Here is a 23,168-nt window from a genome sequence, read left to right as displayed (position 1 = left end):
TTTGTTAAATTTTTCTCTTGTCTGTCCAGCTGTAACAGGGGAGGGTTAGTGACCAGCTTTCATGGGTGCCTGGCATTTGGCCAGTGTCAAACCACGATAGATCTCAGGGCAACACCATGTGGGTATGGTGGACCTGAGCACATCTGAACTGGCCAGCTGACAGTTAATTTTTCTGTCACTGCAAAGCTGGTTGCAGGAGTCAAAAATGTCCAGGCTTTGTGAACAGATCTCTGTGCATATGGACATGAGGATAAAGCCCATCATCATGCTGGGCAGGCTCCAATTGTTTGCACAAAGTGACTCCTTATCTAAAGTGGTGGAGTCACTGTCCATCTTCTCTCTGTAGAATGTGAAGCAGTCCTCCCCTGCGTGCTCTTTTTTTCCCATCCTCTATTTGCTGGAGAGATGTGTATTTGATAGGCTCTGCTTTAGGAGTAAGATAGATGATAAGTAGCAGAGGTGTTCTGTTCTGAACAGGACAGTCTCCCTTTGTCCAGGGTGAGGGAGAGTCCTGCAGCCCCAAACTCTAGTCATTGAGAACCCTTCTATTCCATCCTACTGTGTCTAAGTTAGTTCCTCAAAGTCTGATCCCATCCAAACCAATAGCAGCAGAAGCAGAAGTTGCAGCAGGAGGCACCATGTGTATGTATCAAAGTTGCAAAGCAGAAGATGATGGACAGTGCTGGCTGAAGTCCTGTTTGCATACACACAAGCTGTGTGACACAAATGAGTCAGAGTGGAACACATGCTGCAGGGGCTGGTGCTACTGGGAGGTAGAGCCAGAGCATAGCTCTTGTGCTGTTGCTCTTATCTGCTTATTCAGTGTATGCTCAGAGAGTGTGGGCATGTCTTGCCTTCTCAAAAGGTCCACAGATTGGAATAGTGTGTGCAGCCCATATCACTTGCCCAGGTATGTAAAATGACATGTCTAACTAAGATGCAATTAGAATATGTGTTTTCCCAGTGCAGCCATTGCTACAATAAAGGCTCATAATTACAAGTGAGAATATGTTACTGCATGTGTGTGTCTCTGTGTCTTTCCTTGTGAGAGACAAACTGAGCGGTATTCAACATCTAAACTTTCAAAATATTTAATGCCACAATAAGATATTGCAGTAGGAATTTGTGTGAACCAGGAAAAGAGAACACATGCTGAGGTTTTAAGATATAATCTTGACTGACACAGAATAGGTGACATTCATTTTTTCTCCCCTGTTGTGTGCTAGAGATTTTCTGCTGGTAAAGGGAGGTCATTTAAAGGAAGTCCTCCTTTATCATAGCCCAAACTGATCATCCTGAATGCATAACATTGAAAACCACATATGTTTGTATGGCAAAAAAATACAAAAGCAAAAATTACAGCAAACTCTAAAGTAAAAGCACATATTTCACAAGTCTTAAATACTCTACATTTGAATAGGAAAAAGAAGGAATTGGTGTAGAATGTTGTAGAAGTTATTAGAAAAATACCACTAGTTCTTATTTTTTTAAGGTAGGCACAAAGTTTCCCAATCTATAATTTATGAATCTTTTTATCTTTAAATACGTCTTACTTAGGCCTATATTCAGCAAAACATTTAAATACAGACATGAAGTTATTTATAGTTGAACTGCCCGTGATTGGATTGGGTCACAGAAGAGCAAAGTGCTCACCAAAGGCATTATTTATGGAAAGGACTTGGGAAACCATAACTTCCTGCATTACATAAACTTCCTGAGTCAAAAAACTTAGAAATTGAGATAGGTTTGGCTCATGTTCCTTCAGTATACAAGATCTGCTAATGCAAAGCAATTGGCACAGAAAGGCTGACTCCAATGAAGGCACTGCAAGGGGCCATCATAATTGCATCTCATGTAAGTGCAGGAGCTGGAGGGATGATGGAGTAGCCCTGGAAACAGGACCTGCACTGCTAAGACTCCTGGCTGGTTGCAGCACAGAGACAGCCTGGGTCTGACTGGTTGTCATTATCTGAGCAGCAGGTGTTGCTTTGGCTGGAAAAAGAGCCATCCATTTTCTGGAAAGTTCCCTTCCTACTGTTCTATGAGCTCTGTGGAGTTTTGCCAACAGGAGCTGTGCTGTGCAGGCTGAGAAATTCCTCCTCTTTTTCTTTTGTTTAAATAGAGTAGGAATTAAAGTAGATTCAAAGTGGATCAACTTGCAAAACTGTCAAATCCCTGTGAAACCCACAACCTGGCAGTCAACTGGCCATAGCTGTAGCTACAGTAGATCCCACGGTATGCTGATGGAAGTCAGGTTATTAATTCTTACTGTCTGGGACAAAATCCAACATGCTTTATTTTCTGCTTCCTTCAAGCTCTTTCCTGAACTTCCAGTAACAAGCTGAAATACCTTTCGTCATGTCTTAGCCTAAGCTTGTGCATTGTCGCTTGCATGATGCCCCAAGAGATGATAAACTCATAGGAAGCCATGTGATTCAAATGCACATACCTGTGGGTAAGACCCCTCTGAGGTCCTGCACAGTGCTTAAATACAACTGCTGTAGTTTTGCTCAAGAAGAGCAGAAGGAGCTGAAGAAGGTTAAAGTTGAAAAGGTATTTGCGCGTCTTCACAGAGCAGATAGAAAAGGATACTGTGCAAGCAGAATTTTCTTCTGACTCAGCCTACAGAGTTGATCTAGCTCACAAAAAAGACACACATTACAACATTTTAAGAAGTACGGCAAAGCCCATTTCTACATTCTTGGGTGCTTCTGCTAAGTTCAAAGGGCAAAATTGCTTCAGCATAGTCCATTGTTTGTTTTGGAATCTCAAAGATTAAAGACATCTATGAGTGTTGGTAATTCTCATGGTTATTGTTAAATGTTTCCTTTTATTATCTGTATCATAGCAGCTACAGTTTACAAAAAAAAAAAAAAAAAAAAAAAAAAAGGTGAGTTCTCAAGTGCACCCTCACTGTTTCCTGTCTCTGAGCACAGGAATGTTCTGTGCGTGAGGAGACTCCAACTCACACGTCCCAGGAGAGCTGCCTGACCACCAGATTGCAAGCTGTTTTGGAGGCAGGCAGTCTCCACCCTTCCTATTGAAACTGTGCCATGCTGCAGAAAATAATTTAAGTTCATTGGTTCAGAGAAAGAGAAGTGGGGTCACAGGGAGTAGAGAAAACATAAGAGAAAGCATGACTGTACTGGTTAAGGCACCCATCTGACAGATAAAGCCTTAGATTCTCTTCCTGGCCTGCTTCTTAAATATTTCATATAAATAGTCACTGGATAAAATGCAGAAACAGATGTTTTGAATACCGTACTCAGAGGTGCCTAATTTTTCCCATGCTCTATATAGGAAATATAGACACAGAACAAGAGGTTCTGAACTCCCCTCTAGGAGCCCAGTACCTTTCACTTTGGCTCTGTGGGGTTGAAGTTCTTAGTAACTAATTCCCATATTGGACCTGATCCTGAGGCTATCACCTCAGAAGTCTATTTCAGAGATTCAGAGTCTCCATCTTATTTTCCTTCCCAGTATATTTGGCACTGATGTTTTTTTTTGTATTCCTTCTTACAGGTGCTCCATTATTCCTTTAGCTCTTCTGGATAGCTTTAAAATGAAAAGCTTCAAAAATCAGGTCCAACTTTATCTTTGACTAGGGTACATTTTTGTTTTGACCTGTTACAGAATGCAGCCATTTTCCCGTTACAGAAGCTTGACTGTGCCTATTTTCAGATAACAAGCTAGATTGGAGTTGTTTTTCTAATCAAAGACATTTGTGATACAGTTTGGTGTTTTATGTGTTTTCCCCAAACACTGGCTGGATTGGAATAAATACACACCCTTACAGAAGAAGTTTTGAATTATATTTGGAGAAAAACTTCCTTTGAAAAATGTTTGAGGAAAATCACAGGAATCTTTCCCCCCTCCACCCATTCCCCCCCCCCCTTTTTTTTTTAAACTAGAACATTCATGTAAGCTATGTGAGCAATGTGATTGGCTTTTTGGGGGTTCAGTTTCTGACCTAAACTTCTAGAGTTTTGCAGTGATTTCCTTAAACCTGACTGGTCTGGCATTCTGAAAGGGAGCACTATGTGCAGTTCTTCATGACCAGAAGTGTTTCACTGGCATGAAGAACATTGGAAATGGGCTATGGTGGTGACATATGAGTTGCAGGACAGCAGTGAGGGCCAGAAGGGGCAGACTGATTTTCAAATACACTTATTTAAGAAATGAGGTTTTATTTCCGATGAATCAAGGAATGGGTGAAATTTTTAAAGAAGTATTTATAATTTGGATTGTGAATAAATAGCATTGAATTGTATGTGTAGAGGTAATTTAGAGACTTCTCTCAGGTCTCTAAATACCTTAACAGTCCTGTTTCTAATAGAGAAAAAACAGTGTGGGCTAGTGTTGTGAGTCACCCAATTTGTTGGTTTCATCTGCTTTCTGGTGGACAGCTGTGTGTGTCTGGCACATTTGTAGGCAAGATGGGTTCTAGGTGAGATTAGTAAATGGGAACAGACAACAAGACCAAATGTTTCAACTTACAGGGATGTTTAATAGGAATTTCAATATAACACCAAAACCTTTGGCCCTAGTTTTCTCAGGAAGCTTTGGCAAAGAGCATTCAGTGCCCTTCAGAATCACCCATGCCTTGATAAAGTGACCTGAATATGTGCTGCTAGCCTTGAGCAGGGTTATTCTTTGCTGGCCCAGTGCTGTAAGGTGTCTCATCACACTTTCTTTGAGTGTGTCTAGTGGTGGTGACAGATGTTTCATTGAGTTGTAGAAAGTGAGCTTGGGCTGCTGCTTCAGGAAGCATTTCTGAGGTGGAGAGAAGAGCTACTAGCACAGGAAAAATTGGCTTTAGAAGAGTTTTCTGTAATGCCAGAGCATTCTCTCTTTTGGCCAGGCCACGGCATCTCATCTGATCACTGGGCTTGCCAAGACACAGAGGAAAGAATTTGACTTCAGTGGTTCACAAATTACACAGGTGCCAGTATCTCCTTTCCAGTCCCTGTTCTGGAAGCAACTCCCCTCTCTCCAGTTACATGTGAGCACTCTAACATACTTTATTACTTTCTCAAGCTGCAGCTTATTTCCCAGGTTCATTTGTATCATTTTCCTGGACTGAACCTGGTTCCAAACATAATAGTATGCTGGCTTTAGCCCCCTTCAGCATTCAGCTTGAGAAGAAATTATAGGCATGGGCAGTGGAAGAGGACAGCCTAGGCCTTGTTTTGGTTACAAGATCTAGGCAAACAACTGAATATTTTTTTTTAACATTTGTACAGTAAAAAGTATGACTAGGGAAAGGTAACTCACAACAGATACAGTTCCAGAGGTCTGAAATCCTGTCGGATGGATGGATGGATGGATGGATGGAAGGAAGGAAGGAAGGAAGGAAGGAAGGAAGGAAGGAAGGAAGGAAGGAAGGAAGGAAGGAAGGAAGGAAGGAAGGAAGGAAGGAAGGAAGGAAGGAAGGAAGGAAGGAGAGATATGTTTCCAGGTGCATTTCAAAGCCTTCATTGTCATACATGGATGGTGAAACTCTAATTGGAGATTTAAAGATACCTGGGGTCAGGAATTGATGGCACCCAGAATATTTTTGTTTTCCACTATATATAGGGATGCAAGAGAAGCATTATTTACAGCTGTACCAGGTGGACAGAGTTTTATGTTGTTTCATCCCAAAATATAAAAACAAATCATAATCTGAAGAAACACAGCCACTCTGGAGGAGGAGACAGTAGCTGTTTCACTGCACAAGAGATTAACACTATAAAACAGGATAGACACCGAAATCCTCCCCTTATCCTTAAACAAACAGTTTAAGAACAGAAAATAGTTAACTAGCTTTGAATTTTAGAGATATACTAAATTCAATACTGCCAGATTTGTGGGAAATGTCCTGGGAATATTAAAAAGATCACATGTCCAATTGGTAATTTTACTTCTCATTTGAAGGGCTCCATATCCAACAGCATGGGCACAACTTTACAATGAAGTGATGAATTTTAACAAGCCTTTCTGGATTCCAAGTTTGCCTTGGTCTTTTATCAAAGGCTCAGCAGAGTTTATGCTACTTAGCTGTGAACTGTAATAGTAGCAAATGAAGAAGATAGTGAATATTTATATAATTTTATATTTAATATGGGGAGTTTCTAGAAGGAGTCTGTAAGTAGGGACTGTTGCCCAGGCTCCAAGCTTTGGCCAAGCAGTTCTTGGCACGCTTCAGAGAGGATGGTGAAAATGCAGCTTTAAGCCATCCTTACATCATCCTCGGGCTGTCTCCCTGCCAGTGTGGTCCCTTGTGTAAAATCTAACACCACCAGAGCTACTGAATTTTACAGGGGCTACCACTGTACCCAAGAAACTACTCTGGTAACTGGGAATCCATGAGAAATAGGCTTGGCCTAGCCATTTCTAAACTGTATGCCTTTCACAAGGACTCAGGAAAGGAAGAGCCATTGCAGTCTCTGCAGTGGCTGCAAACCAGCTGAGGCATTATCATATCTGCACTGGCTGATGCGCAAATAGCTGGCTGAGCTGCCTCACAGACTCCATTGCAGTGATAATGTGGCAAAAAAACAGCTTTCAGTGTCTGGAGGATCTGGCCCATATGCCTCTGTGTGCATATGCAGATGCATGTGATGTCAGTGAATGTCCCCTGCTCCCTGCAAAGGTCACTTTGTCTGAGATTTTTCATTTGCTTCAGAATAAAGCAGCCTCAAGAATGTAATGAGGGAAATGAGGTCTGAAATTTGTTTCCTAACATCCATGAATTGCAGCACCGAGCAAAGGGAAAAGCATTCAAATCCCTCTCTGCCCTCTTGGATAGAATTCTGTTTGTAGCTCTGTAATAATCAGCAGACATCAGTGTCTGCTACAACTGAGTATTTTTGGTATCTAATTGGCACTTAGATACTAATGTGATAGGAGCTTTAGAAATGGCTAAAGCAGATAAATATTGCTTCTTTCCTTGTGTGTATGTCTGTATCATGTGTGTGAAGCTGTGTATTAATGTGAAAAATTCCCTGTTGATTTTAATGGAATGCAGCTCTCTGTAGAGAATTTGCTTCTTTCAAAGCTGCAGTAATATATAGAAGGGATAATTTTTTTTGTGTGTGCTGTGAACATCTAGAACATATTCCTGAAGTATTATTTTGTGCAGAAACTGTGAATGCTCCCAGCTTGCAAATGAAGTCAAACCCTTGTTAATGTTTACAGTAAAACAGCTGTTCTCAGCATTTCTCCCTGAGCCCCAGCTACTTTAGCTCTACCATACTCAGACTTACATCATAGCAGCTGCAATAATAAGAGGCTGAAAGCAGTCAGAAGCAGCCAGTCCTGCTAAACCACACCTTTGTTTAAAAGAGATGTTGGATTGTAAAATATCTCAATTGCTAAATTTTTCAGCCTGATTGGACTTCATGCATGGGCTGGGTCTTCAAAGACCTAGCTCACCAAAAGCACATAGGCACTGCAGAGTAAAGCAGAACACAGGCTCTTTATACCTTTTCCTGGGAAACTTTCTGTAGATCCAGACTGGGAAATGTTCCAAGGCTTCACAGAACTAAAGATAACAGTAATAAAAAATTGGACTGGAGCACACTGACTTTTAAATGAAATAGCTGAGCCTAGTACAATTGCATGGCAAAGCCTTCATAATTTGTGCAGAAAGACTTCACTAATTTACACAAATAAAAGTAAGATCACTACAGATTACTGAAATTTAACAATTAGCAGGTATGTAAACAAACAACATTCTAGGAAAAGAAAAAAAAGTATCAGCATGTAGGTTGCTTTCAAGACTATAATTTCTTTGCAAATATTTATGATTGCTCAAATAATAAATGCTACTGGATATGTTTCATAAAAATAATTAGGTTTTAGCAGAATGTAAAATAGACCATTGCCCTGCTCAGTCTTCTTTTCAGACAAGAGAGGGCATAATTTTTGTACTAAGTATGAAGTGTATGGTCTATTGAGTTCCTGCAGTCTCTACATTGTAGAAATACATGAATAAATAGGAATTTAAAGTAAATTTAAGAAGATTTTAACATTAGATGTCCTATATGTGACTTACTGAAATCTTTTCTGCTGAGATACAGAATAGCAGCTTGGTTTTTAGCATGTAAGAGAAAATTTGTTCATTGCTGCTTTATTGCAGTACATAGGAATTGTATAAAATATGTCATTTTTATTTTACTGACAAAAAAAATTGAAAATCAAAGTAAGAAGAAGAAGATGGGATTTGTACAGTTGAAAAAAAATTCCAAATAAATTTTTGGGTACAAGGGGTTATTTTAACAGCTTTTTCACAGCTAAAATCGAGTGTGAACATTGCACTCATATTACAAACACCACCTGTGACACCAACAGCAACCTTCACTGGTCTTGTGATTCACAGGGTGATGTCACAGACTGTCAGATGATGTCACTGATGTCCTAGATTATGGCAATAGATTGGGATAGAGGGGCTGCCACAGCTGGACTGCTTGCTGAGTTTAGCAGCTTCCCCAGCATGTTGCCATCAAAAGGACTTTGTAAGAAATCCCAAATGTGCTTTACAGTACTAAAAAGAGAAAAAGAAGTAAGCAAAAGAGGCCACACAGAAGAATTTGTAGCTTTCATTGATACAGGTACTTCTAGTCGATACAGATACTTCTAATTCAGAGGCACTGCAGATTCAATTGATGCATTGTAAGGACAGTGTAATGTGGAAATTACTGCATCAAAATTGTAATAAATTGGACCATAGTTTCAGTAATGACTCATAATGATGGTGAATTACTTGCCTTGAAATAATTCTCTGAGATTCTCACAATTTTATATTGTAGTTGTATGAGGTATTGACCAGCAAAATAAAATACATACCCTTTCTTGAAGAGTGTAGAGGCCAAATGTACAAGGACTACGAAAGGTAATAACATGAGATGTAATATTCAAGCTAATTATTTTAAGTAACCACAGGTACAAATGGTACTCCAGGCTTTTATCCAGTGCTGTCTGGGGAAGAACTGAAGAACCCTGGCCCCCAAAAAAGCAATTTCATGTACCTTCATACATATATATTAAGTATACATCTACAATGTGTACATATCTATTTTGTATACATAATTTAATGCCGAGTACTTTTAAAATATGCACATATCAATGATATGAACCTTTTGTAACAACACACCTGAGCTAAATATTACTTAGCTGTGTGCATTTTTCTTTTGAGTTTCACTGGTGCATTCAAAGGAGGATCAGTTTGTTACTTTTGGCATAAATTGTCACCTGAACCCCTGAATAAAAATATTGCTTCTACTCTGTCATATAGGGAGAATATATTCTGACTCTCGCTCTAGGTACAAATGTGTCTGTCACATTTGAAAAGGCAACAGTTAAATACATGTTTCTGCTGTCAGAAATGCAGCAGTTAAACCCTAAATAATAGCTATAGGATTAAGATCCAAGTACTTTACAAGAAATCTATATGCAGTTATCTTTCCACATTTCCTCTCTATCCCCTATCATAGACTATGGAAGATAATTTAAGAAGAGCTCTAGTATATGTACTCATTATCTCCCTTTTCAGGTAAATGGAGCAAACAACTTCACCCTAGCAGATTAGTAGCAAAATAGTACACATTCCTCTATGCTAAATGAATGAAAAAAGCAGGATTGAGCCAGAATGGGGGCAGAGGGAGAGAGACGAGAGGGTTTTTTAAAAGAGTTTTCTGAATAATCAGGAAATCCAGTGAGACGAACAGTATGTGTAGAGAACAAGCCAGAATTATCAAATTACCATGACAACCATAGGCAAGAACCCAGAGAGAATCACGTAAAGATATTACAATAGAATTACAATTAACTTCACATTTATTTATTTATATATATATATATATATATATATATATACATAATCCCAAGCAGTCAGGAGGAAACATTTCCTTTGGCCTAGCTCATTGTGGTGCAAAGGCTTGTTAAATACAGGCTTGTTTGTAATTTTGAAATTGCTTTGTAAATGTATACATGTAGTTTTTATCTTTATTTGAATATGTTGATTGTTTTAGCCATCAGGATTTGATGTCAGATACAAAATTCAGAATCACATATGCTTTCATTTGCTTGAAAATATAAGCTAGAAGAGAATTCAAAAAAGGTAGAGGAGGTGTGTGGGTATGTGTGTGTGCTGTGTGCGCACACACAGTGTGTATTTCCCTGTAACTCCTTAAAAATTCTCTCTTGTATGTTTTTCAAATGACTGCTTTCTTCATTCAGATCTTTGATTAACACACTCACAACCAAAAAGCTTTAAAACTGAATACAGTAAAAAAATAACTAAAACCAAAGTGGAGTGAAAGTCAAGTAAGAGTGGTGGCGTTAAATTTTAAAAAGCTACAGGTTAACCAGCAGGTGGTTAATCAGATTATCTGTTGAATATGGCTCTGAAATTCTGTTTCATTTCATATAACACTGTTCACATATATTAGAAAGATACAAGTATACAGTTCTGAAAGGCCGTGACACAAGTTTAGAGAAGGATTTGTTCACGTGGGGGGTGGTGGATTTTTTCCCTAGGTTTGAACAAGGTTCTCAGACTATTAACGCTTGAGTACAGAAACAAAATTACCCTACTGCTTTGTCTTTCCTGTTTTGTGCAACAATCTGAATGCATATTGCATTTTACATGTGCCTGTAAACATAGATTCATGCCCATATTGATCCTTTTAAATGCTGCCCTGAAGTTTGCTGCATGGTCAGGGAGAGCAGTGATGCTCTCCATTGTTCCCTGCTATGATGTCATGCTCAGACTTTGCCTTGGTAAAACACAATTCAGTTTACTGGACTGCAGCAAAATGTCTTTAGGGAAGACAAATCTATTGCTGTAGCAGAGATGGAACGAAATAATGTGGAAAAATAAAGAAAAAAGACAATGTAGGGAAATGAATATAAATTCTGACTAAAATATTTGCTACCTATAATTTTCTCCACACCTTTACAGAAGTAGATATGCACACTCATCTATACACACACTCAAACTGTGCATAGCTCAAGGGTGTGTTTATTTTAATCTTGGGAGCTAGAACAAGCCAAGATTCACTCTCAGGGCTTGCATCATCACTAAGATTGCTCTTAGACATGCAGTCTTATTTCACACTGTTCATTCTTTTTACTCACACTAACCACACGTGGAGTGCACATAATGGGTCTAATCCTGCTAGCTGTCCACTGATGTTAATAAGACCTAAAGACATCGGGCATGCTACAACATCCAGTGGTAAATTAATTCATTTCCACAGCATCTGAAAACTATGTGGGGATACTGAGGGGAAGAAAGAGGATGGCCTTTTAATTATGTTGGGAGATTGTGAGCTAGAAGAGAAATCTGAAGAGACTGAGTGGGGAAAAGGAGGTCTTTCCTTCCCACTTCCTCCCTCCCACCCTCCTGGCCTTCAAAAAAAAAGAAAAAAAAATCAAAGAAAAAGAAAAAAAACCCAAAGAAACACACACACACAAACCCCCCAAAAACAAAACAAAAAACAAAAACAAAACCCACCCCCCAAAAAGCCCCACCAGCCCTGGGGCCAGTCCTTCCCGAATGGGGACAGTTGGCAGGTATGTGTTAATCTTGTTCCCAGCACTTCGAAGAAGCCATGAACAGAGGCTTACCCTGTCTTTTCAAATCAGCACTTCCTGTCCTTCAAGAGTTAACCTTCTCTAGAACATTTATTTCACCATCTCAGAGAGGAAAAAAAAAAAAAAACAAACACCACCAAACCCCATACATACACAAAAAAAACCCCAACCCAACAAAAAATACCCCCAAACCCAAAAAAACCCCAAACCCAAACCTGCAGAGCTGAGAGGCTGCAGATCACAAGGCCATTCTGATAGCCTCCTGTCCCCATGGCAACAGCAACGGCATTTATCAGTTCCTTATGAGAGCAGGCACAGCAAATCTGCATTGCACATGGCAGCCTTCCAGCCTTTCAAATGAAAGAGCACTTTGAACTGCTGCCAAGTGTGGAAGGAGCAGAGCTGTCAGGACTGCTTAATGCTGGCAGTTTGTACTTGGGAGCCTTTCAGTTCCCAGAATCCTTCGGCATGGCAGCCTGCCAGGTACTTAGCGGAAGCTAAAAACTAACCCCCAGACCATTCACTGCAGTGCACTCAAAATTTTCCACATGTACCATGTCACAAGTGCAGACTGTACAATGAAAGCAAACGCCTTCTGCTTGGGATTCTAATTTTATTAATAATCTAGGAAAAAGCAATCAGACATTAACTGGTTGACAGGACTACGGTATAGTCACTGTTTATAACTCGGGGTCTGTATGTCAAATGTGTATTTCATCCCTTAGAAATAGAATTAGCTCAGACAACAGGGGCTGCACAGCCCTAAATCTACATGCAGTACCTGAATGTGGGGAGATTGGTGTTAGCAGGAGGGAGAGGATGGTTATTTACAATGCAGTATTTTTTAGCAGTCATTGTCAAATACATAGCAGTGAGATGTGAAACAGAAAAATTCAACAGTATTGCTGTCTGGTAACTATTTTTTGCCCTTACCCACAGCATTTTGATGACATTGTGAGAATCTCAAAAACTGACTGATGAGTGTAGCAGAGATATATGGCTGTTGGTGGGTTTCTTTCAGTGGAGAGTTTTCATGTGAACTTTTTATTGTTTTGCATTACCCTAAGCACAAGGGCTTCTATTGGCAGAGGAATCAAATTGGCACAGTTCTGCCTTTTTTTTTTTTTTTTTTTTTTTTTTTTTTTTTTTTTTTTAATCTGCACTGAGATCAAGGGTAAGGGCTTCATTTTCCAGCACTAGTCATAAGCCTTTAGCACAAATAAAATGAAAATTGTCTGTCGCTCAGGCAGTTGGACAGGGTTCAGGAAAACTATGTCTGGCACTAATTCCAAAGGGAGGAAGGTTTGGTTCAATCCAGCGTCATTAATTTCAGTAAACTGTTTTCACTAGTCTATATCCCACTCGTCTACATCCCACTGTTCAAGAGCTATTTATTATCTTTTACTAAATAATATCTTTTGGAGAACAGAGTAATGAAAAATACCTGATATTACTTACATACATATGAATACTCTCACATGTATGTATACACATAAATAGATATGGTATACGAGGATGTATTCTCATTTTTTTACTTTTCTGTTTTTCTAAACAATTGCTTGTATCTTACCTTGACTTCCCACTACAAAACACATTTATAATGCCAAATATAAAATAGTAAAAATAGCCCAGAATGCAAAAGAGAGAGAGAGAGAGAGATGAAAAAACCCTGGAGCAAAGACAATCTCCACAAATTTGTGAGTTTCACCAAAAAAAACAAGGAAATGTAGAGCCTCTTTTTCAGCTTGCAGCTATCTTTGGCTGCTGCTTGAAGATTTGACTTAATTCACCCAGGCAGTAGTGTCTAAAAGTAATACACCAAGACAGTTAATTTTGGCACTTAGTCTCCCTTAGGAATTTTACCAACAGTCTTTATAAAAAAAAAAAAGTAAATGATCTTTTTTTTCCTGTTGGTTTCTCCCCTTAGCTCATCCTGATATGTGCTAATAAAAGAAACTGACCCACCCCCCCTTCTATTCTCACCATTTTCCTTTGTCCATATCATCCTTCTTTCAATAACAATATTAATCAGCATTTGTAACATGGTCTTGGAGAGAAAGTGGGTTTGGTCTTCTCAGATGGCCTAGTTAGAGAGGAAAAGGAGGTTATGCCAAGTGAAATAACTTAAGATAGTGTCAGGGTATTCTTTCTCTTTCTTCCTTTCTTCCTTTCTTCCTTTCTTTCTTCTTTCTTTCTTTCTTTCTTTCTTTCTTTCTTTCTTTCTTTCTTTCTTTCTTTCTTTCTTTCTTTCTTTCTTTCTTTCTTTCTTTCTTTCTTTCTTTTATCTTTGATCTTTTTTTCTTCCTTTTTCCTTTTTCCTTTTTTTCTTTTTTCCCTTTTTTCTTTTTTTCTTTCTTTCTTTTTTCTTTCTTTTTTCTTTCTTTTTTCTTTTTTTTTCTTTTTTTTTTTCTTTTTTTTTTCCTTTTTTTCTTTTTTCTTTTTCCTTTTTCTTCCCCCCTTTCCCACCTCCCTTATTTTTTGGAAAACACAGTAAAGTTTTGTTCAGTTCTCAAGTGTTATTAATCACTGGTGGTGGAGGCCAAAAGCAGGGATATTTTTCTTGGCAGCACGTTTTGATAAACAATCTGTGTATGGGGTGAAGGGAGGGAGGAGCCTGTCTTGCTGGTAACTAAGCTAATATTTGGCAGATTCTTAACTGTCACGAAAGTGCAAGTGGCTCTCAGTGGGAATAGTCTTAAAAATGTACCGATTCAGTTGATTCATTGTTGTTGATTGTTTACTACGTCCACAGGATGTAAGATGAAAACAGTCCAGGAAAAAGTAAAAATAACAACAGCGGAGGCCCCAGCTCTGCATATCGCAGCCTCAAACACACTGCCCAGTCGCTGGTCCCTTGCAGAGTGAGCAGAAGTAATTATAGGTGTCTTATTTTGCACTGTAAGATTTGGCAAAGCTTAATGTGTGGAAATCTAGGCTCCTAGGCAGGTTTTCAAACTTTAAAGACAGCTGTAGGAAAATCGGCCGGGGGGGGCGGGGGGGTGGTGTCTCAAAGAGGGACCCCTCAGTGCTTCCCGGGGCAGAAGCGAGAGGCTGTGTCGGGGGCCTTGGAGAGCTGCCGCGGCTGCACACGTGGGGTGCCCAGGCTGCGGGCAGGGCAGCGCCCGCCCCGCTGTGCCCTCGGCTCCGCGCTCCAGCACCGATGTGAAAATGGGACCAGGAAAAGCAGAGGAAACGAGAGGCAACGTCCCTTAAGAAATGTGTCTTAAGAAGAGTTCCTAGGTGGGAACGCAATAAGCTCTGTATGTCAACAAGGCTCACTACCTGGAAAATGGTAGGAAAAAACCAGAACTATAATGAGATGAGAACTGAAACGATAAACAGAAACATGTAACTACTCCCATTCTTTGTAACGGAGTGTTTTGACACTTCCTGGCAGCTTCTAGTAGAAGACAATGTTGTTTAACTTTTAATTTGACAAAATTATGCAACTTCTTCCTGAAGTGTTTGTGTTTTGATTTGCTGAACACACTCTCTTTACCACCAAGTGCTCTGTTCACTGCTAATCTCTGCATTGTTTTGAAGCCAGTCATTTGATTGTGACGGATTTTATTTGCTATTCTGAGGTAAATCCATGTAAATTGCACTTTCTGAAGTGCGCTACCCTTCTCGTTCTTGTATTTTTTTCCAGCTGTAGCTGCTGTTTTGATCAGTAAAGAAAGAGCCATTTCTGTAGGTGAGTGCCTGCAGAAGAGCCAGCTGCTGTGACGGCTGCAGTGATCAGTGCCAAAACTTTGTAAAGCGAGCAGGAAAGAGTTAAACATATTCTCAGGCTGTGAGCATTTAGAGCCAGATCAGAGTGTTCATTTCCAAGCTGCTGAGATCATGGGCTCCTAATTATTATCACCTGCAAACTTTGGGGCTGTCCTATATTCTGCATAATTCACACTGGACTGCTGATCGATAATCCTCAGTACTCCTCTCTCATCCGGATCAACAGTAACCCCCGTGTTTTGGGAGCTCGTGTCTGGGAGCGGCACAGAGTCGTGCCTGGGGTGCAGCCAGGCCACCTGGGTTTTGTCACTTTGTCCTTCATGGTGTGTTGCACCCTCTGCTTACCATACCTGCTGGTGGCACTAGGAAAGGTAGTGGCCAGCTCCTGCATGCTGTATTTTGTATGATCATTTTGATTCCCTCATTTCAATTGATGTTTCACCTGCCGTTTTATTGTTACACAGACCCATATGTGCATGTGTGTACTTTCAAATAAAGCTGGTAGTAGGAATAAAGGGAAAGGGATTATCGGATGGCAGTATTTATCGTAGGACTGAAAGGAAGAAATTAGTAGATTTCACTTCTGATTGTGAAAATTATAGTCCTTGTCCTTTCAGACTACTGGCAAGTCATAAACTTTAGGCAATCTCTGCAGAATCCCTAACGTTGCACCCACAATGCTGACTTGTGTTCCTGCACAAGAAGCAGTAGCTGGGTAACAATTGTTCACAGCCGCAGCTCCATTCCTCCTTGCACTCTCCTTCATCTCACTAAACAATCTACTATTTGGGGTGTTCTTATACTATTTCTTGTTTGCTCACTTCTTTCTTTCAGTTAGTCAGATTAGACACCTGAATGGATTCATTGTTTGGGCTTCCTCTTTGCCTCCTCCAAAAGTAATATTAATCCCTGGATTATTTCAGAGATAAATAAACACCAGACGTGTTTAGTATAAATCCAGCAAGACCGATCTGGATTGCTCCTGTCCCGTCACTCTCATGGCAAAGAGAAAAGGCAGAAGGTGAGCAGGAAATCTTGCTGCTACCCTCGCAAGGACAGTGCTGCCATAGATGGGAAGCTTGTTTCATTGCCACCGTTCAATCTATTTTTCCCTACACAGATTAGATTGATACTGACAAGTCGTTCCCTGTGAAGGTGCCACAGCGTGGCATTTATTTGCATTTACATTGCAGTTCTCTTCATCAATCAGCTTTGCAGAGATCACTGCTGCTGCTGGCCATATTGTTGCTATGCTGACACTTCATCCTTAAGTGCTGCTTGCGTAATGGCACGGTACGTGCCCATGACCAAAGTTTAAATCAAAGTTTAATCATTACGGAAAGACAAACATATTTCCGCAACTGTGTATCCTGCAAGTAAGAGTAAAGGCTGTTCGGTCGGGTCACAGATGCTAATCTCTCTCTTTTTCTATTCACAAACTATAAAGGGAGTTGACAGCACCTGTAAATGGTTTTCTGAGGCTAGATTATATCTAAGGTGATTATTGTTTACACCCACTATAAGACTGCTCTTGTGAGCCAAGAAGTCTGTTCCTGTGAGGCGAGTTTACCAAAAAAGGGCTTTCTTGCAGGAGGATTCAGTGGAGCGAGGATCCAGGGTGAGGGGTAGTTCAAGCACATGGAGTGCTTTGTCATGTGTTGGATTTGTGTAACCCGGGGACTGAAATACAGTCAGGATGTGCTGCAGTTCTACATTCCCAGACATGCAGAATGAAGGGAAATCTTCAGCTCTCTCAACCCGAGTTTTTAAAGCAGAGGCTGACTTTTTACCACAGCCCAGTTCTGCTCTTCATATGAAGGTCAACATGAGGCAGTAAAAGGAGAGGAAAGGAGCTGACATTCCAGTATGAATCAGAGGGAACACATGCTTGTTTAGTCAAGTAAAGACATATTAATGTAGAAATCCTGCAGCCATCACTAAATCACGGTGGCTGGAAGCAAGGACTTTTACTTTGACCAGCTCTCATCTGCCATACTTCTGTGAAGCTTCTGTGATGTCCACAGTTTAGGTGTGAAATTTCTAAGTGTGAAATCCACTCCCCTTTAGCGCATCTTCTTCATTCAATTTGCATACAGGAGACTCACATAATTCGAAGACTTTTCTATCTCTACTTACTGCTTCTACAAGCTTCCCCTGAAGAAGCGTCACTTTATCACAATTGATTTTCTAACTGTATTTTATCTGCTCCTACCATTTCTGTAACTTCAACGTATTTCATTAAGCCTTCTCTATAAAATAATTCCACACATATATAATCAAACTCATTTGCCAGCTTTATAGATTAGAACCAGACACATATAAAAATGCTTTAGACAACTAACAATGGAAATTACACGCATTGGTGATATGAAATATTTAAAGAAAAGAGGGGGGGGGGGGTTGTCGTGAGTTCCAAAACGTTATTAATCGAATAGAAGGTATCTTTTCCCGTCGGTGCTGCACGGCTGCTGAGCGTGCCGGTGAAAGGGAGCCGTGGCACCTCGCCATAGAAACACTAAGTCCTTTTAAAGCACAGAGGGAAACCTGCAGCGGACGGGGTTTTCGGCGTTTCTAGCAACAAAGGAATCAGGAAGAGGTACTGAAAGAAAGAAATCCATCCAACACAGCCCAGCTGGGAGAGGTTCCGCGTTCGCCGAGCGTGCAAGCGCTTCCCCCCCCCGGCCCTCCCCCGCTGCGCACTGTCTCCGCGGGCACCGTGCGCCCGGCTGCGCGCCAGTGACGCGATGCCGGTGGCCGCCCGCAGCGCACCGCGCCGGGTCCCGGCCGAACCGCGTCCCCGCGGAGACGGTTTATTATTGTTTGGACGCAGGCAGCGATGTCGATGTTTGCAAAAACAGCCGCCGAGTGCAACGAGAGCAAAAGCGGGTTCTGCAGAGCCCCTCCTGGCCAGCACGGGCACCGGCGTGGCCGCGGGGCCGGGCGGGGAGCGGGCAACTTCGGGGATCGCGGGCGGGAGAAGGCAAGCTTCGGGGGGTTTTATTTTGTTTTCCTCACAGTGAAATGAATTCTCGGCTTATTTGCATGAACCGAAGTTGTTTTGAGTAATTTGCCTGTTAACAGTGTTATGCAAATGTTAGCTAGCTATTTAAAGGGGGAAACAGAAGGGGGAAAAAAAAAAAAGAAAAAAAAAGCTGTGTGTTCTCACAACGCCGGGGAAATCCTATGTCCCTTTGCATTAGTGAGATGAGATCACAGCGATTACTCACCTGCCTGGCCTCTCCTACACCCTTGAGCAATGCACAGCACTATCTTTCCCAGCCCAACCTTAAACACTTGGCAAACATGGCTGGTTTAAACAAATCAAAAGTGGAAGAGCTTCTGATGCAGTCACAGGCTTACAAAAACTGTGTCATTCTGTCACTGGGATCACTGAAAGAGAAACACGAAATCGGATATTAAGGCGGGATCCCCCATTTGCCTCAGCAGCCGGAGCGCACGGGAATCCCACCGACAGTCGCGGTGGCAGAAAGCCGCGCAGCCGTCACGGAAGCAAAGCGGGGCGAACCGCGGGTTTACAAAATCCCGAAAGCGAGACATCTGAACTTAGAAAGCGCAGTCAGGGAAAAAAACCAACCAACCAACCAAAAAACCCCCACCACCCACCACTACCACAACGACTGTGCATGCGCGCCCTGGCCGCGGTGCCGCGGCGGGGGGCCGGCAGCGCGGCCAGGGAGGAGGGTGAGGGCGCGATCTGGCGTTCAAGTTTCCAAACATAGCCGGCGGCACAGGCTGCCCGCGCCCCGCCGCGCTCCAGCTGCGGCCGCGCCGGGGAGGGCGCGGGCAGCGCGCCGGGCATGCGCGCCCCGCGCAACAAGTGGGCTCCGCGCCGGCGGCCGGGGGGAGGGGAGCGGGGCGCGGGCGCTCGGCGGTGACGCGGGGCCCCGCCCGGGTGCAGCCGAGCCGGGAGCACGGCGCGGAGAAGGGGAGGGGCGTCGCGGCGCGGGGGGAGCGCGGCGCGGCGGAGGGGGCGCGCAGCCACACGCGGCGGCGCGCAGCACCCCGCGCTCGGACTGCGAGCAGCGGCGAGGATGTGAGTGAGGAGCAGGCGGCGCCGCTCGCCACGCTGCTGCCGCCGCCGCTGCTGCTGCTGCTCCCGGGCTGCCACAGCTCCGCTGGCGCTCAGGGAAGCCGCCGCCGCCGGGACCGAAGAGCTCCGTGCGGGTGCCCCTGTCTTGCTCACGGCGGTGGATCAGCACGTACCGAACTGCAAGCTCACGAGGCAGCCGTGGCGGGTGGAAGGTGACCCCCCCCATCTTCCTCCGTGCACCTCCGCCTCCTCCCGGAGGAGGAGCAGCAGCAAGCGGAGAGCTAGAGAGCGCAGGGAAACAGAAGCGGCTAGAAGACGACCCCCACCCAGCCAGCCCCCCGGAGGAGCAGTGGAAGCGTTTCCCACCCCACCGGGGCAGCAGCGGCAGGACCAGGTAGAAGAAGCCATCCCGGGAGCAGGAGCGAACTAAAAGCGGACGATCCCCCCTTGCTGAAACGGGCAACAGGATCAGGTACGGAGAGCCACCCCCCCGGCAGCCCGGGGGGGAAGACTGAACCAGCCCCTACCCCGGCGGCAGCGGCAGCAACTCCCCAGCCAGCAGCACCATGTCCGCCGCGCAGGTGTCCTCGTCGCGGAGGCAGTCATGCTACCTTTGCGATCTGCCCCGCATGCCCTGGGCCATGATCTGGGACTTCACGGAGCCCGTCTGCCGAGGCTGCGTTAATTACGAGGGCGCCGACCGCATCGAGTTCGTGATCGAGACGGCCCGGCAGTTGAAGCGGGCGCACGGCTGCTTCCAGGACGGTCGTTCCCCGGGCCCCCCGCCGCCGGTCGGCGTGAAGGCAGTGACGCTCTCCGCCAAAGAAGCGGCGGCGGCGGCAGCCCAGCAGCAGCTCAACCATGTGGATGCCACCTCCAAGGCGGCCTCGGCGGGGCTGACCCAATCCAGCCTGGACCGCTACGGGCTCAGCGCCGCCGCGGCGGAGCAGCGCAGCCGCTTCGAGTACCCGCCGCCGCCGGGCAGCCTGGGCAGCGGCCATGGCGCCCGCCTGCCCAACGGGCTGGGGGGGCCCAATGGCTTCCCCAAGCCGCCTGAGGACGGGCCGCCGGAGCTGAACCGGCAGAGCCCCAACTCCTCCTCCTCCTCTTCTTCCTCCCGTCGCGGGGCACACGGGGGGCTCGTGTCTGGGCTGCCCCCGGGGGCCGCCGGCGCTCAGATGAACGTGCCCCCCAACCTGCTGCCGCAGACGCTGCTGAACGGCCCCGCCGCCTCCGGCGTGGCGCTGCCTCCGCCGCACGGGGGCCTGAGCGGCCGCGGCGGCGGGGGTCCCCCCGCTCCCTCCGCCTCTTCCCAAGGGGGCACCTGCGGCGGCGGTGCCGGGGGAGGCGGTGGCTCGTCCTCCGAGGCCTGCGGCAAGCGGCCGGGCTCGGTATCCAGCAGCGACCAGGAGCGGGAGCTGAAGGAGAAGCAGCGCAACGCGGAGGCGCTGGCCGAGCTCAGCGAGAGTTTGAGGAATCGGGCCGAGGAGTGGGCCAGCAAGCCCAAGATCGTGCGGGACACGCTGCTCACTCTGGCCGGCTGCACTCCCTACGAGGTGCGCTTCAAGAAGGATCACGCCTTGCTGGGCCGCGTCTTTGCCTTCGACGCCGTCTCCAAGCCGGGCATGGACTATGAGCTGAAGCTCTTCATCGAGTACCCCAGCGGCTCCGGCACCGTCTTCTCCAGCGCCTCCGGCGTGGCCAAGCAGATGTACCAGGACTGTATGAAGGACTTCGGCCGCGGCCTCTCCTCGGGCTTCAAGTACCTGGAGTACGAGAAGAAGCATGGCTCTGGCGACTGGCGGCTCCTGGGGGACCTGCTGCCCGAGTCTGTGCGCTTCTTCAAGGAGCTGGTGGGCGCCGACATGCTGCCGCAGCCCTACCTGGACGCCAGCTGCCCCATGCTGCCCACGGCGCTGGTGAGTCTCCCGCGGCCGGGGGCCGGGGCCGGCGGGGCGCAGGGCACGGCCGCCGCCTCTAGGGGACCTGGCGGTGGCGGCGGCGGCGGCGGCGGCGGGGCGATGCGCAAGAGGAAAGCCTCTCCTGAGCCCTCGGACTCGGCCGAAGGGGCTCTGAAGCTCAGCGACGAGCAACAGCGGCAGCAGTGGATGGCCAGCCAGAGCGAAGCGCTCAAGCTCACCATGTCGGCCGGGGGCTTCGGGGCGGTGCACGGCGGGGGCCCCCCGCCGCCGCCGCCCCTCGGGCCTCACTCCAACCGGACCACGCCACCCGAGTCCGCCCCCCAGAACGGACAGTCCCCCATGGCCGCGCTCATGTCTGTGGCCGACACACTGGGCAATGCCCACTCGCCCAAGGACGGCAGCTCGGTGCACTCCACCACGTCCACCCGCAGGAACAGCAGCAGCCCCGTGTCGCCGGCCTCGGTGCCGGGCCAGCGCCGTCTGGCCTCCCGCAACGGGGACATGAATCTGCAAGTGGCCCCTCCTCCCCCCAGCACCCACCCCGCCATGGACCAAGTGCACCCCCAAAACATTCCGGACTCCCCCATGGCCAACAGTGGGCCTCTGTGCTGCACCATTTGCCACGAACGCTTGGAGGACACCCACTTTGTTCAGTGCCCCTCTGTGCCCAGCCACAAGTTCTGCTTCCCTTGTTCCAGAGAGAGCATCAAGGCCCAAGGGGCGACTGGCGAAGTCTACTGCCCCAGTGGAGAGAAATGCCCCCTAGTCGGTTCCAATGTGCCTTGGGCATTTATGCAGGGCGAGATCGCGACCATTTTAGCTGGGGACGTTAAAGTGAAAAAGGAGAGAGACCCTTGAATAAGAAATCCAATCCCTTCAGACTCCTGAAGATGTAGAATTGTGAATATAACAAACTGCAAAAGTTAGTCTTATGTATAGACATTATTTTCGTCGTATGTTTCTATATTTTGAAACAAAGGTATGTACTCTTCTTCATTTGAAGGATAGAGCTGGTTTTTGTTAAACAGAATATAATATTGTTTGGTTACTACATAATACCTGTTCTCATTTCTTTGGCAGTGTGTTGGCTAGGTACAAAGTTAATAGCCCTTAGCGATTACCTGCTGCTGGTGTGTATTTTTGTAAATGTATGCACTTCTCTGAAAGAAGAAGAAAAACACAAAAGACAAAAAAAATTTTTTTTTTGCCAAGGCCAGTGTTGATGCCTAAAAATTGCTACAAAAATGGTGACAGCTTACGTTTTACAAGCCCTGAGTGTTAGTCTTTCACTTTTTTTTTTTGTTTGTTTGTTTGTTTTTGGTTTTTTGTTGCAAAACGGTGGGGTGGCTGTGGGGGGAGGGTTTTTGTTGCAAGTTTGTAAGGAAAATGTTTCAGTTTGTTTCTATTGATCTGAACGTTTTTAATCTTCATGTGTTTTTTGTTTTTGCTTTTATTGATGCACGGATGCTTTTGAACAGTAGAGCAAAAAGCTGTACATGAGAAACATGCTCTGTTTGTCCTTTATACATTTCTGTAGTTAACAGAACACTGTAATGTGCCTTGGAGCTTAGTAAATTGTAATAAATTCAATTGATATTAATACTTCTTGAGTAGCAAGTTTTATTTTTCTCTTAAGCTTAGGCAGTATGCGCAAGCCATGTTGCCTTTTTAAAGGTCTCCATTATACCAAGAGTCTGCAGTTCGTTGTGGTAATTGTGGCACTTGTATGCACATTTTCACTTATATGTAGTAAGATGATGATGTTGATGGTGTTATCAAACTTACTTAAATCTTGGCATTGTGCCTATTTACATTTCACCTTTAATGTTGCAGTAACGGTTGCTGACTAAGCATTTTCTATTTACTGTTCCTGCATCTCATTT

At 44.8% G+C, this 23,168-nt stretch overlaps 1 protein-coding gene across 1 annotated transcript; it reads left to right on the top strand.

Moving 5' to 3' along the window:
• Positions 1–19,338: 19,338 nt before the first annotated feature.
• Positions 19,339–22,885, top strand: IRF2BPL (interferon regulatory factor 2 binding protein like). The gene has a single exon (XM_066188553.1). It carries the CDS (start codon positions 19,930–19,932, stop codon positions 22,141–22,143), a length of 2,214 nt encoding a protein of 737 aa, XP_066044650.1. The 5' UTR covers positions 19,339–19,929; the 3' UTR covers positions 22,144–22,885.
• The last annotated feature ends 283 nt before the right edge of the window (positions 22,886–23,168 follow it).

Source organism: Chamaea fasciata, unplaced genomic scaffold, assembly GCF_029207755.1.
Source record: "Chamaea fasciata isolate MVZ Bird 193981 ecotype frontalis unplaced genomic scaffold, bChaFas1.0.hap1 SCAF_7, whole genome shotgun sequence".
In the NCBI taxonomy this organism is placed as follows: domain Eukaryota; kingdom Metazoa; phylum Chordata; class Aves; order Passeriformes; family Sylviidae; genus Chamaea; species Chamaea fasciata.
Note: the sequence above shows the minus strand (reverse complement) of the source record. Positions and strands in the feature narration are given on the sequence as shown.

Excerpts from the sequence above, each read along its gene's own strand:
- IRF2BPL (XM_066188553.1), top strand. The coding sequence starts at position 19,930 with ATGTCCGCCGCGCAGGTGTCCTCGTCGCGGAGGCAGTCATGCTACCTT.